Source organism: Amphiura filiformis, chromosome 20 (genome assembly GCF_039555335.1).
Source record: "Amphiura filiformis chromosome 20, Afil_fr2py, whole genome shotgun sequence".
Taxonomy (NCBI): Eukaryota; Metazoa; Echinodermata; class Ophiuroidea; order Amphilepidida; family Amphiuridae; genus Amphiura; species Amphiura filiformis.
The window spans coordinates 3,781,404-3,796,833 of record NC_092647.1 but is presented as its reverse complement, the minus strand read 5'-3'; the positions used below and the strand labels follow the sequence as shown (position 1 = coordinate 3,796,833).

Below are 15,430 nucleotides of genomic sequence, written 5' to 3'. Positions count from 1 at the left end.
TCAAAGAAAAGGTATTAAATATAAGAAGGGCTCACTTTGTTTAAGGGCTCCGTCACACACCTTTACACAGTATTTTTACAGTGTACATCAGACACACTAAATTCCGAATATGAGGAAATATCAAATAATTTTGATTTAAAAAAAAAATCGCGATATAATATGAAAAGGTTTGGATTTTTTTTTTAATTCGCGATATAATGCAAAGAATGGTGGTAGGGCTGGAGAGGCTTAACGCCATGAGTACTACCTGCTGATTGGTTACAAGAAGACTAATTATGCTTTATTGAGCCAATCGGCAACATGGTAAGAATCAATTTTCCATCAAAAATATATCAATTTCGGCCATACAATGCTAAAATTTCCATGCTATCTTGTGCAAGCTAGCTTGTCATGGTAATTGTCATTGCAAAACTTGCGAAGTGAACTGGAAGTCATTGATCCTAGGTTTATAGTTCATCATTATCGATTTTTGATTTTTAAAATAAGCTTACCTAATGATTTTTTGGGAATTATCGTTGTAAAAAAGACCTCCAATAAATGCCCCCTATTTCCAAAATGTCATGCCCTGTGGCATTTGACCAATCAGAGGCAATGTTAGATCGGCAGATATGTGACCATCCACATCGAAACGCTCGTAAAGTCTGCCCCTGGTCAATTTTGTTTTCTTCCATGTTTAGAAAATATATATCATAAGCTTTACAATGATATATCATTTGACTTCTAACGATATCCAGAAGTGGGGTTATGGCTTGTTAAACTTTGCTCCTTCAGTAAAAAGGTACATTATTTTGGTGCTACAATATATCTCTTTTTCTACATTGCTGGTATTAAATATCAAATGGTCATAATTGGCGGTCACTTCAAATCATCCCCAAGTCAACGAGGTTCAGGAATGTCCTCTCATTGTTAATTGTTGGTTAACTCACCACTTTAACAGGATTTAGCCAAGGCAAACAAAGACTAAAGCTATTTACTATAAGCATGATAAGTATAAGCTTATTATCCTCTTCAACAATAGGAATAAAGATTGGTATATGACAGGACTGAAATGAGAAACTTGTAGGACAATTATTAGGTACATTATGAATACAAGCTTTATGCACATTTTGGACTGTAACTCGAAATTCAATTTGCCGACTTTACGAGCGGTTTGAGATGGATGGTCACATATATTTGACAGATAACAAGATGAGGAAAGGCTGACAGTTTAAATGTTTTTTTAACCATGACTGCTTTAGTAAATAACAGTGCTCTGGATTTGTTTTTATCTTTACCATAACTTCAGGCAACCTTTTCGAGAGATGCTTTAAGCAAACGTATCTATGCGGAGGTATTCAACTGGATAGTGCAACACATTAACAAGATGGTGATCCCTACAGAAAAAGTGCTAAATTTCATCGGAGTTTTAGATATATACGGGTAAGGATGATATATTGAACGATTCGTCAGTGAAAAGATTTTTTTTATCAGCTCCCAGAGAGTCTAATACATAACATGTAGAGGGAAAGATATTACATTCAGCTTTACTTTCATATTGATATTAACCGCATTTGTTCTATACTCCTGGTCAAAATATCCCCCCCCCCACTTGAATGAGTAGAAAATATTGGTGTTACATAATCGTGGTTGTCTATAGCTTGCAGTGATGTATTTTCTACAACTTGCATCAAACAAAAAGGACTTTCTTGGCTTTATAAACATTGAATATTCAACTTTTGGAGAGAAAGCAAAATGACCACATGCCCAATTTTTTCATAAAAATGGAAATTATATGGTGTTATGTAAGTCAGCTATGGTTTAAATAGTCGTCAATGGTCAACAGCATTGATGTATGTGTTGCGCCGGAGGAATCAACCGTATGGTCAACGACAAAACACAATTACACAAAGCTCACATCTGGCATCCAGGGAGATGGTTTGTGTCAAGAGGAGGCTAGTACTGTAAGAACTCAGGAATGGCCCTCTACTGTTGGTACGGAAGGACCTGGCCACCCACCGTACTATTTGGCCTTGAATGTAAGCATGAGAGTACAAAGTCATAAGAAAACGATGGTATCGGAAGGTGCGACCCGCAGGCCGGAAGATACGTCAATGGCTACTGGGGAAGAGAGAGATGCTGCTCAGAGTACACCTGTTGGTGATGACAGATCAGGATTAAAGCCTGCTACAGGAAGTCCTGTTCTTGACGGTCCCAGGAAGGAAAGGAACAGCACCCCTTTAAGGAAGCCAATAAATATTGCTACATGGAATGTACGCAGTATGTCAGGAGGAAAGATTGAAGTTGTGGAGAAGGAGATGGTTGCAAACAATGCGAGTCTTGGGCTATGACCAAGAATGATAGGAAAAGAGTAGATGCTTTTGAGATGTGGTGTTACAGGAAGCTTCTACGAGTGACATGGAAAGACAGGAGAACAAATTCCTGGATCCTTGACAAGATTGGTACAAGTCTAACCATCAGAAGCGGCATAATGGAGAGAAAGCTGAAGTACTTTGGCCATATTGTCAGGAAACATGGAGGTGTAGAAAAACAGATTTTGCAAGGGGCCATGGAAGGCAACGAGGAAGAGGACGCCCACCAACATCTTGGACTAATGACGTGAAGCTGGTTTCTAACCAGGGAATGCAAGGTGCAACACACTTGGCATCGGATCGAGTGAGATGGCGTACTCTTGTGAAGACCACAGCAGCGCTACACAGCGCCACCTGACACAGAGAGAGAGAGAGATGTAAGTCAGTTTATCTCCAGATTGCACAAACCAATTGTGCTGGAATTTGCACCCGTAAAAATAGGTATTGTTACAAAAGTCATCAATTTCTGGTGATCAGATTTGATACAGTGGGGGGGGGGGGTATATTATTCCATACGATAGAAATCGGGCTCGATCATTGCTTCTGCCGGGATGCAGGTGGTTTTAAAGCCATTCCTAACGTGATGCCTTATTTGCATTACCTACAAAATGCACATATAGAAAACTTTACCACTGTAACATAGTTACCAGCCTTTTCTTGATTATACCTTGGGTCACCTCAAGTTCGGTAGTAATGTTGATTCTTTTTTACGGTAGCGTCCCAATCGTGTTGACAAACCACCTTTGTAAGCGTGCAATTAACTTAGCACATGCAATTTGATACTGCAAACAGCGAAATACGCACCTACGTCGCCACCGAACTTGAGGTAAACCAAAGTTTAGCACCACCTGGTAAACTGTTTTACTGGAAAACTGTTATATCACCCGCATTGGGTTTGAACTGCAGTGAATGTGACTTTTGTCACACTATTTTGTTACTGTGCAGAAGTGCATAATTATTTTTGCATGGAAAATGTTTAGTTTTAGTTTCATAGAGCAGTTATAAATAGCATATCCTTGATAAGATTTACTTGAGCAACCAGGTTACTTTATCAGTTTGATGTATGTTAGAGTATGGTGTTCTTGCCTTTATATAAATATTGATAATTTATAGTGTACAACCATAAGCTTATACAAGTCTCAGCTCACTGTCATTGATCACAGTGTCTTATTCTTAGTGGATTTTGATAATTAATTTTGATTTCAATTTTATATCCTTTGTTAATTCATAATGTGATGAATAACAGATGATTTCACCTTAAAAATAATGAGACAGATGGTGGTAAAAAGTTATGACAAATATTTTTAAATTATAACTTTAATATTGATATTTTAACTTACAGTTTTAAGTTTGATATTTACTAACATATGGTGACACATTTCATGTTATTTTCAACTCAATTTTCAAAAATTGCCTCCTTTATCCCCCATGGAGCAGATTGTGTCACATAATTATAAAGAAAGTTGTATTACATCTGTTGATACTGTTTACATATTCTGTGTTTCTTTTTCAGGTTTGAAATGTTTGAAGTGAACAGCTTTGAACAGTTTTGTATCAACTATGCCAATGAGAAATTACAGCAGCAATTCACGCAGGTACGTAATGGGCTATTCCAGTTGAAATCCACACTACCCCTGTGGAAGATCTTGAAAATATCTTCCACAGGGGGAATATGGTTTTTAAATGTAATTGGTCAGAGGTAATCATTTTAAAACCCATGCTACCCCTGTATTATGACTTTACCTATATTTTCCACAACTGGAGTGAGTATTACAAATGGAAGTTACCCAATTGTCTATTCTATTCAAAATTGATACTCCCTCTGTGACAGACTTCAGCTTAATCTTCCACAGGGGTAGTGTGGATTTTAAATGGAGCAGCCCAATACATAAGTGAAGATTCATAAGAATCTAACAAGATGATACCACAGCTGCAGCCAGGGGGTGCAGGAAGTGCGACACACCCACCCCCAAATGCCAGCCCCAAAAAAGTCAAATTTCTCCTGTAAAATACATTGAAAATCTGTGTGTTTTGTGAAAAGGTCTGCTTTTTTCCAGAAAATAAAAAAGAATGAAATTATCTCTGTTTTGAAGAAAAACTTCACAAAAGGCCTGGATGATATATACATTTTTTGAAGGTTTTTTGTAGCTTTCTGAAGTAGTTATTTTTTTTAACATTGACACTAATTGACCAATTAAGGTAGAAGTTTGCAAAGACTGGATGTATTAAAATACCACACAATTTTGTCAGCAATTTTTCATGTTGTGTCAATATTGGATCTGATGACTACTCTTCTACTAATAACCAAAAAAACTCAATTATGATGATTTGCCCACGGTGGAGTATATTAGTGAAAATAATTCACAATTTCAAAGATCATAAGAAACTTTTACGATTTATTGCACACTGGAAATGCTTGATTGTTTGTTTCCAAGAGACTTAAGAAAAATTTAACTTACAGAAATGATTTTTCATAATTGGAAAATCCGCTGACCCAGATTTCACACGCGACATTTTTGCTTCCGTCCACAGCATGTATTCAAGCTTGAGCAAGAAGAATATGTACGAGAGCAGATCGAATGGTCATTCATTGATTTCTATGATAATCAGCCATGTATAGATATGATTGAGAATAAACTGGGTATCCTAGACTTGCTAGATGAAGAGTGTATGGTAAGTATATGAGTGGGATTTGAATAACTGTGTTTGTCTTCCTGTCTGTCTGTCTCAGTAGAGCAGATAGAGTGGTCATTCATCGATTCTATGATAATCAGCCATGTATAGTTATGATAGAGAATAAACTGGGTATCCTAGACTTGCTAGATGAAGAGTGTATGGTAAGTATATGAGTGGGATTTGAATGGCTGTGTGTTTGTCTTTCTGTCTGTCTGTCTGTCTTAGTAGAGCAGATAGAGTGGTCATTCATCGATTTCTATGATAATCAGCCATGTATAGATATGATTGAGAATAAACTGGGTATCCTAGACTTGCTAGATGAAGAGTGTATGGTAAGTATATGAGTGGGATTTGAATGGCTGTGTGTTTGTCTTTCTGTCTGTCTGTCTTAGTAGAGTAGATAGAGTGGTCATTCATCGATTCTATGATAATCCCCCGTGAGAAGTAATTCAATGTAGAGCACCAGCGCAGTCACCTTCAGAGCCTTATTTCACCCTTATACAGATGAGCACTCCATTATAATGCCTCTTTGAAGGTGTCTCAGGAGGTGTTTCTTGAGCTGCGTAGGCATCAAACAATTCTCTGAGGTCTTAGGACCAGACTCTGTTTTTAAGGAATCCCAACCGTCTTGCTTTTCTCAGAGATAGATTTAATTAAACCATCATCACAGATTGGGAAATCCATATCCTACTCTCAGGCTAGGAACAGCTGGTATAGTCACTGCCCCTATATTACCCAGCAGACCCTTGAGCTAGAGTCAGCTGAGCAGCGCTTGCACTACTGGAACTGGGATGTGCAATGTCATTAAGGACAATAACTGGTCACAGGAGCCTAGTCTTACTGTCATCAAACTCAACAGGAATGGAACTCAAGATCTCAGCTTGGACAGAACTGTGTCTGAACCTCAACACGGTCACACCCCAGACATATTTTGGCTAGGAGGAAGGAAAGATGGAAGGAAGAAAGAAAGAAGAAGAAGAGAAAACTTTTTTCTTTGGTGCGGTTTTGAACCAGGACCTAGTTACTATGGTTAATTGGTGAGAGGTCTGAAACCATATAAAATGAATTTGAATGATTATGATGTTAAATAAATAGTATATTTTTACTACGATAATTATTTTCCATCCTACTCCTGCAGTTACCAAAAGGATCGGATGATAACTGGTGCCAGAAACTGTACGATAAACACACAGGGAAGAAGCACTTCAGCAAACCGCGTACGTCAAGGACGTCATTCGTAGTGCACCACTTTGCAGATAAAGTAGAGTATCAGAGTGAAGGATTCGTAGAGAAGAACAGGGATCAGGTCAATGATGAACATCTCAATATACTCCGAGCCAGTCAGGTAAGGCCACAGACATGCACACGGTGTCAGCGCTTTGCGCTAACAAAGACGCACTTAAAAGTGCGTCTTTGTTCAGACACAAATTTGATAGGCGGAACGCATTAAATTTACAACATGTAACATTATTGGGTCCACCTGGATGCAGTAGTTTTTGATCCAAAAAATGGAAACATGCATATTTTTCAAGCCTGAGAAAATAAATTTTATAAGTCTTTTACCATCACTTCAGATAATATGTCACAAGTAGGCACTCTAAAAACCATAGCACAGAGAGCATTCTAAATCCCGATTTTTTATGAAACTGTTAGGATAGGCTCGGCGAACGAAAGAGCGTGACAATGTATTTTTATTGTGAATTTGCGATCTTTGCTATGTTTACTTCCGGTTCCAGACTGGAAAATCAATCTGCTGTGCAGATTATCTCCGCCATGTGAGAATTTTTACTCAGTGGTGCGCCATATTTGGCATGGACTTTCGGACAAATTTATAGATAGTGGTATAAATTAATTTAGAAGAATTTTTTGACTTCAACACTACTTAAGTAGTGTTGTAGTAAAAAAATTCTGCTCAAAAAACTGCATTACATCAAATCCGTTATGTCACCAACATGACCAACACTTACTTTTCTTTCTTGCCTTTTCTTTTACTAGTATGAATTTATAGCAAACCTCTTCAAACAACCAGCAGAACCTGTTGATTTGAACAAGGGCAAGTCAGCCCAAGTAAAGCCATTAAGGGGCGTTAGCAAGGGACATAAAACGTTCAAGAAATCTGTTGGAAGTCAGGTAAGGAAGATAGGGAGGTTAATCAGAAATTTTTTTGGCATACCGTAAAAACTCGATGGTTAGCATATGTGCTTACTATCAAGTGCTTTTGAAAACATATGAAATTGTACCAAAGTCTGGCGCTTTTCTAACTGAGCTAATGGGGTTGAGACACACATTTACAGGTTTAGTTGTTCGTATATAACTATGTGTATCAATAATTTGCTCAAAACCCTTTACACTTTTGTGGATGGGGTTCTTCATGTTATGTTTTAAAAGCGCTTGATAGTAAGCACATTATGCTATCTATCGAGTTTTTACGGTATTACGAAGTACATTTTACTTGGGAAAAGGTGAAATTTTTTGAGGAATGTTTTAGTTTTAGTTTCAGTTTCAGTTAGTTTGTAGAACCTTTTACTCTGAAAAATTAGTGATAAAGATGATAGAACTAGTGAGAATTAAGCAACTTGAACTTAAAAAGCAAAATATGTGAGTAAACCATTATATTTCCTCTTGGACATTAATATCAAAGATAAATGTGTCAAAAAATTCTTTCAAATTCTATTCATGTACCAACATATGATGTGTCCATCCATGACGTACCCACTGTAAATTTTGAGTTTCTTAGATTATTGAACAGTTGAAATGTGAAACTCAAAAACAAAAGAAATTAACAAAACTGTCATTATAATCACATAACAACATTACTGGCTTTCTCAGAGGAAGAAAAAGCTCTATCCAGACGAATCACTCGAGCCAACGACTCTTGTACAGGTTTCATCAACCACTAAGGTATATTGTTACCCATTTCATCAGCATGGATTGATGTGTTGTGGAAGAGTTGGGTTTTGAATTTTGCATTGATCATGATGCACTCCTCTAACATACTGGTGGCGACATGGTGTCTTCAGTGTCCAGTGCCAATGTGCTGGCTTTTCAAAACTCTCGATATTTATAATGTCATAGATCACTGTCATCATAATGAACAGGATTTAAAGAAAAAGAAAATGGTGTAAAGAAAGTTGTTAGGACTGTAAATATTTCTTGCGTAAACATGTTGATCCGAAATGTTTCAACACACAGTAGTGTGTCACACACGGTTGAAAAGGCATGTATTACACACTTTGCATGCATCGGGCTGTTCCTGTTGAAATCCATACACCCACTGTGAAAGACATTACCTTAATCTCCCATGCAGGGAGTGTGAATTACAAATGGAGTCACCCATTTTAGTAACCCCATTTGAAATTCACACTCCCTGTTTGGAAGATTAACGTCATGTCTTCCATAGGGGGTGTATGGATTTCAACTGGAATAGCCAATTTTCTTCAGGTTGCCATGGTTATCAATGCACTCGAGATGTTGGAATAGCAAAATAGTTCTATATGAACGGGTTTGCTTATCACCAGGGTTGTTCGCATATTTCTATCCATTCAGGGGTGGTGGCATGATAAAATTATGGGTAAAAACCAATGTGTGAATGAATGTCTCAAGATATGGTTCTTGAGGGCAACTTGGCCCCACTATTCGCTGATCGCACGGTCATTTCAAAATGAGGTTCTACCCCCAAAATGCATGCTGTGTATGCGTAGGCCTGTCAAAAACATGCTTTAATTACCGCAAACGCTTTGCAAAAGCCTTCTGGCGCCTTGCTAGAAAAGCGCGAGAAACAAAAATGCACATTTTGCGCATGCATTTGCATTGAGAACCTCGTTTTGGTAGCAAGATGGGGAATCTGTGCAAAGATCGAATATGGGGCTCCTTGGTGAAGTCTGCATGATTTCGCGACCATTAAGATTGTGGACATAAGGAACAGACCTAAAATGCAGAAAATGACATGGGAATGTTTTTCTGGCCAAAAGATTTGTTTATTAATGAACTCTATTGCTGTAGAACATATTGAAGAAAGTTATTATTTCTGATTATCCGTGACGAAGTGCCACCCCTGTATCCACTTGTATTGAATGCTCTCACCCGGTATTTGGAATTATGCAAGGATTAAACAAATTAGGCATGTTTCTGCGCTATGTTTGAGATCAGAGCAGATATTATACACTTACCACAATTCATTTCTTCCCTGTACTGATTTGATATTCAGTGCAACATGGGTCGATAGTAGCAAGAAATAACTCAGTTGCAAGATCTGGATGAGCTCTGTTAAGTGAGGTATTATTTGTCACTCTCAACCCAAGGTTTTGTCACTCTCAAAAACCAAGGGTTTGTGTAACATGGATAAGTTTTTAAAATTGTGAAAAGAGGAATTGGTTTGTAAATTTTTGATATGCTGTGTGCTGTCATCAATAATCTGCACTGGATGGTGTTCATATTCTAATCAAATGTTTGATATGCCCAGATTGATCAGCTCATTACCAATGGAGATACTAACCATCGTCAACAAAATGAACATGCAACTATTAAGCCCATTTCCTCGTCGACTAAGGTAGTTTGTGTCTGGGTCTGTCCGTCCGTCTGTCTGTTTGTCTGTGATGTATGCATGTTGCATATGAATGGCATCAATAGACGACTGTATGACTATTATAACTACTGCTATCATTTTAACATAACACATGTATGTTCAAGTAATATAAGGAATGCTGCAATATCATATGTAGAGGGTAATTTTGCATAGTGGAAAGATTTAAAAAAAATGCCTTTCCAATTGGTATTTTCTGCTATCTTGGCATGTGAGAGAGAGAAAAAGTTACTTTCACTGCATGTTGGCTAGGAAGAAAACTGGTCTGCAATGTTCCTGCAGACTGAAGGAATTTATAGTATGTTGTTAACAAATAAATTGTGCAAGTGAAAGGTGTTGATGAGTCCAATATTATGGCAAGAATAGAATAAATGAAAGAAGCAGGCTTAACAGTTTTACAGACCAAGTCCTAAACCTGGGTCTAAGTTCAGAAGAAGTGTTGTTGAGAATCGATTCTCTGATTTGCAAATTTGCAGCCCTGCTAGATCTTATATATGGCCATGCGTTTTGAACTGAACACCCAAAAACGGTGGTGGTGTCACACTTTTCGCCATGATCGTTTTGTTTTTTGAGCATATCTTTGAAAGTAAAGAAGCTATGGCAATAAATTTGGTAGCAAATGAAAGCTAATATATTAATGATGAACTATGGAAAGTTACATGAAGGTATCTTGAACAGAAGCAGAATGGCATTCAATCCAATGACCCAAGTTAGGGGTGGTGGAGGCAGCGGCTCACTATGTGCAAACTCAATGGGAAATTTCATTTTTGGTGCCGCGAGTGCAAAAATGTTGAAATTTTCTTTAAAAACTAGTTTATATCAATAAATTTGGTATCAAAAGAAAGCTGACATTGTTATCTGAACTTTTATTCTGTAAAATAGTTGAAACAATAAACTGCCTTGAGCTAATGATAGGGGCAAGTGCTTTGAACTCAACATCTAAAATGGGTGAGTGGCATCACATTTTTCACTGTGGTCATTAGTTTTTTTTAATGTATCATTGGAATAAAAATAGATTTGATAGTAAATTTGGTATCAAATGACAGCTAAAACACCATTATTAATTGTGGAAAGGTGTCAGTAAGATATCTTGAACATCTATAGAATGGGACTCAATCCAATTGGCCAAGGCAGGGGAGGTGGAGGTCGCGGGGCACTCTGCACAAAACTGTAAGCCAAGTTTTCATTTTGGGAGCCTCGTATGTAGTCGGTGTGCAAATATGTTGCTGTTTTCCTTAAAAATGAGGGTTTATCAATAAATTTGGTATCAAAAGAAAGCTGACATTATTATCCACACTTGTATTTTGTACCAAGTTAAAATAGTTAGCTGCTTTAGGGTATATGATAGGCCAATGTCCTCCAAGACAATAAGAAAAATTAATTCTATTTTGGTCACTTTTTGAAGGGTTGTATAATTTTACAAAAGTGATAACCCCATACATTTATATATTGCAGGAAAGACCTTGCTATGATCTATTAGAAAATGACATAAAATAAGATGCAGGGGTAACACAGAAATGTTAGTGACATTATACCCCTGTACCACTGTCAGTTGATGTTTTGTTTCATTCACATAAATGTAGGATTAGAACCTTACATCTGACAGCATTTCTGAGTCTCTTGTTGGATTCCTTGTTCAATTTCCTTTCAGAAAATGTATACTTTTATCATGCTGGGGGGTATGGTTTGAAAAATATGGTCATTTGAAGGTGAAAGAATGTTGCGAATTTCAAAAATCAGTGTGTGACGAAAAGTCGGCGAGGTTAAAACGCATGGCCATATGTACAAGACTGGGTCTATTATGCTACTGGTCTAAAGCTGTTTTGTGTATACCACTATTGGGATTGGGGTTTAGGATAAGGATATTACCCAGACATATTGTGCACCTATGGGATCTATGGTACTTGGGGAAGTTTGCTTTGTACTGCTGCTTTCACATGTTGTTGTGGCTTATAATTAAGATGAAGACTTGTGATACTGGTGTGCTTTTAATAAAGACTTCACAAAAAGTAGCACAGACGTTATATAAATGCCTATATACACAATATTTTAACATAGAAAGAACGGCTTTTAATTTATGCATATTTTGATAGCCCATAGGTCAAATTTTGTTCAATATGAACAGCACATTAGTGTTTTTAAAAAAAACCCTGAATTTAAAAAGTTGCTGATTGATTTGAGTTCAGCACGAAGATTATTGCATGCCACAATGCTTTCGTATTATTGAATGCTGAAAAACTTCAAATTTTGTGTTGTTGATGTTAAACGACATATGACTAATGGGGTATCAAGATACGCGTAAATAAACCATCCTTTTAGTTTAAAATATTGGTAATGCGATTAATAGTTCTGAAGCTATCAACATTTTGTTTCACTTGAAATATTGTCAAATTAAGTACTAAATGATATGTAGCAAAAAGCTATTAGTTGAATTGAGTACGGAGTAGTGTAGATATGTAGTTTAAGCCATATGAACTGAGTAATTCAGGTGTATAATTTTGTTTACAAAAAATATATAACTAAGTAAACAAAATGCTTGATTTCCTTTGGAATGAAATGAAAATTATTTATTCTCATATTTGCCTTTGCTAATACTATCAGAAAACTGAGTGCTTTCATTATTAACTAAATTAAACTTAAATCTAAATTACTATGAAGCTGAAAGATATAATTAACATATGCATGAGAATTCTGAAGTGTACCTATATACTAAAATTGCCAAATTGTTTATGTTATAGTAGACAAAAATTAGTCTTCATATTAAATCTAACTTCATATATTGGCTCTTTGTATAATAACTTCAATATAAATGTAGTGCACACTGGCTATACTATCATTTACCTTACGTGCGGTAGTGACGTTAATGCTTTTTTGCGGTTGCTCCGCTAAGTGTGCTGACAAGCGGCCTTATTTTGCATGTGTGTATGCTCTGCGTGATTAATTCTACATGTGTGATTCGATACTGCGACCAGCAAAATATGCACCTATGTCAATGCCGAACTTAAGGTGAACCACAGTTTAAGGGTTTACCGTCGTAACTAAACCATTCGATCAATTTTTTTTAAATTGACATATTTTGTACATTAATATGTGTAGATAATAAATCAGTAAAAAAACTGGGGTGCCGGACCTCACTTTTGAGCTACAGCCGTTTTAAAAGAGGTGTACATTTCCAAAACTCTCTGTACACTTCAATGGCAAAATCAGCAATTTTCTCAAAATAGACAACCTTTTGCGTTGTAGAAAAAAATTGTATCGATCAAATTTTTTAAATTTTATATATGTTATGAAAAATAAAAAGCTCTGTAAATCGCGCAAAAAAAAATTGGGGGTACCGGACCTTGTTTTCGCGTAAATTGACCAAACAAGGTCAAAATGCATTTTTCTGCGACACCATGCGTAGTTAATTGCGTACATGGATATTTTGGTGCGTACCAACGCACTGGTATACACACGCGATCTGATGCCGGATAAGTATTCGTTTACGCATATGGCCACAAAAAAGGAATTGTCTGTTTACGCAGGAAAGTTTTCACTGTAAAAAAGTTACCATAATACTGACTAGGAACTATTATTCTAATGATGTCGATTATTAAGATTTCATGCCTTAATATTCTTACTAATTTGGTGTATTTTGGTCATAAACGGGTGTAAGAAAGACTCCCATTCTGCAATCTGCAAAGATATTGGACCAAAGAGTTATCAAGTTAGTAAGTTACACAAAGTGAGGAATTTTCAGCTTTCACCATGTTCACCTGACTCGATCGACCAAATAAAAAAGAGGATTTACTAAACATGTTAAAGCGAAGTGTTTGACAACAGGCCTACAATTATTATAGGCATAGGCCTACTTAGCATGCTTAGTGCCGTTTACCGAGAGGAAAACTTTTTTGGTCACAAAAACTATATAATACGGAATTATCTCGAGGTGGATTCATATCACAAAGCAGTTCAATTACAGCAAAGTTAAACACTGGGTTACCTATAGCTGTAGAAAAAACGTTTGACCTATTAGGCTATGATATTATTTTTGTAAATGTATGACACATTTTTTTGAAATTGAATAGTTTTGATGGTGTTGTCTATATCGCATGCATTATGAATTCAGTGCACTTAGTAGGCCTAGGTCTTTACCCAATAACACAAAATGCTTTAAAGATTTTTAAAAATGTTGGATTATAAACTTGCCGTTAATAATAGGCCTATAATATACCGGTAGTGGTTACCCAACATTTAGGCCAAAATATTATTAAAACGAATTAACCAATTTATCCAACACTCGTTTAGGCCTAATGTTTAAAAACAACAACTTGATTCTGTGTTTGTTGGGTAGGCCTATAACTTCATACCATTGGACCCTACTGTCGTAAGCCGTTATCAGTGGAAGCACGCTGGCAAAATTTGGTTTGTAGGCCTACATGTTATATTTAAGCTGCCACTTTTCTTGCGCTCAGCAAACATCGTTTTTTTTATGTTGTGGCCCTGGTTATCGCCGTGCAAAACATAGCATTGACACGCACAACACGCATCGTTCTCTGCGATGTCTGCAACATAACGCCGAAAGCAGCGACGCTGGAGTACGCACGCGTTGAAAAGAGGCGCAATAGTCGAGTCGAATCGGGTGACGACGGAAAACCCTTAACTACAGGAACATAATTGTTTACATAAAAATAATATAAACAACAATAGCAATAATATTAAAAACAAAAGAGTGGAGCAGTCCACTTCTTTAACCTATGTGTATAGTAAGTTGCATCATCTTCAAGAACCTGTCACAAAGATATCTCATTGTTTAAGATGTAAGGACATTTGTTTGTTTTACACCCCTGATAAATTTTGTGACTAATTTTGCATTTTCTCAAAAAATAACTACACACTGGTAACAAAAGTTATGTATATTATTAGCCACTTGCAGTTCGCCATTATGCACTATGTGCGGGGAGAGCCTCGAACTGGCAGCATACATGAATGGGAATTGAACCAGTCATATAACATTCTGTGTAAGGTTACGTAATTCTTCCTTTCATGTATGCTGCCAGTTCGAGGCTCTCCCCATATATAGTGCATAATGGCATGAACCTGCAAAAGTAATAGGGCAAGGAATCCAATTACTTCACTGAAATTTCAATGATTCAAAACAAGTGGTTCATTATATATGTTAAGAAATGATGTACATTCTAGCGGTACCTCTTTTCTTATCATAAATAATTTACCGCTTGTCTTGAGTCACTGAAATTCCAGTGTAATAACTGGATTCCTTGCCTGTGTGTTATTATTTTCTTAGAAAAATGCAAAAATAGTCACAAATTTATCAAGGGGTGTAGTACCACCTTAAGAAAGCACTTGAGAAAACACTCTGAATACTGTGTCATGTGTTGCTATGATCATCCTCAGGTTGGTATTGGTATTGGCCTGTTCCAATTGAGATCCATACACCCCCTATAGAAGACATCTTAATCTCCCACACAAGGAGTGTGAATTTCAAATGGGTTTACCTGAATGGGTGACTCCATTTGAAATTCACCCTCCCTGTGTGGGAGATTAAGGATATGTCTTCCATAGGTGATGAATGAATTTCAACTGGAATGGCCTATTTGCATGGTGAGACTATGTAATTGACAAAAATTTTGAAAATGTCCTAATATTTTTTTTTGCATTGAGATTTCTCTCATTATAAACTGAGCTTTGTGATTAGTTCTTTGCTTACTCACCATAGTGATATCAATGGGCTGTTCCAATTGAACTCCATGCTACCCCTGTGTATGATTTTAGAAATATCTTCCACAGGGGGAGTATGAATTTCAAATGGAATTAGCAGCTCTAT

General features: G+C 36.8%; 1 protein-coding gene across 1 annotated transcript in view; it reads left to right on the top strand.

The window, feature by feature from the left end:
• Positions 1-15,430, top strand: part of LOC140142649 (unconventional myosin-Va-like) — a 281,256-nt gene that overhangs the window by 94,302 nt on the left and 171,524 nt on the right. The window contains exons 10-15 of the mRNA XM_072164650.1: positions 1,286-1,419; positions 3,862-3,943; positions 4,881-5,021; positions 6,163-6,369; positions 7,020-7,154; positions 7,854-7,925. Of these exons, the coding sequence (XP_072020751.1) occupies positions 1,286-1,419; positions 3,862-3,943; positions 4,881-5,021; positions 6,163-6,369; positions 7,020-7,154; positions 7,854-7,925 (771 nt within the window). The remainder of the gene's footprint in view (positions 1-1,285; positions 1,420-3,861; positions 3,944-4,880; positions 5,022-6,162; positions 6,370-7,019; positions 7,155-7,853; positions 7,926-15,430) is intronic.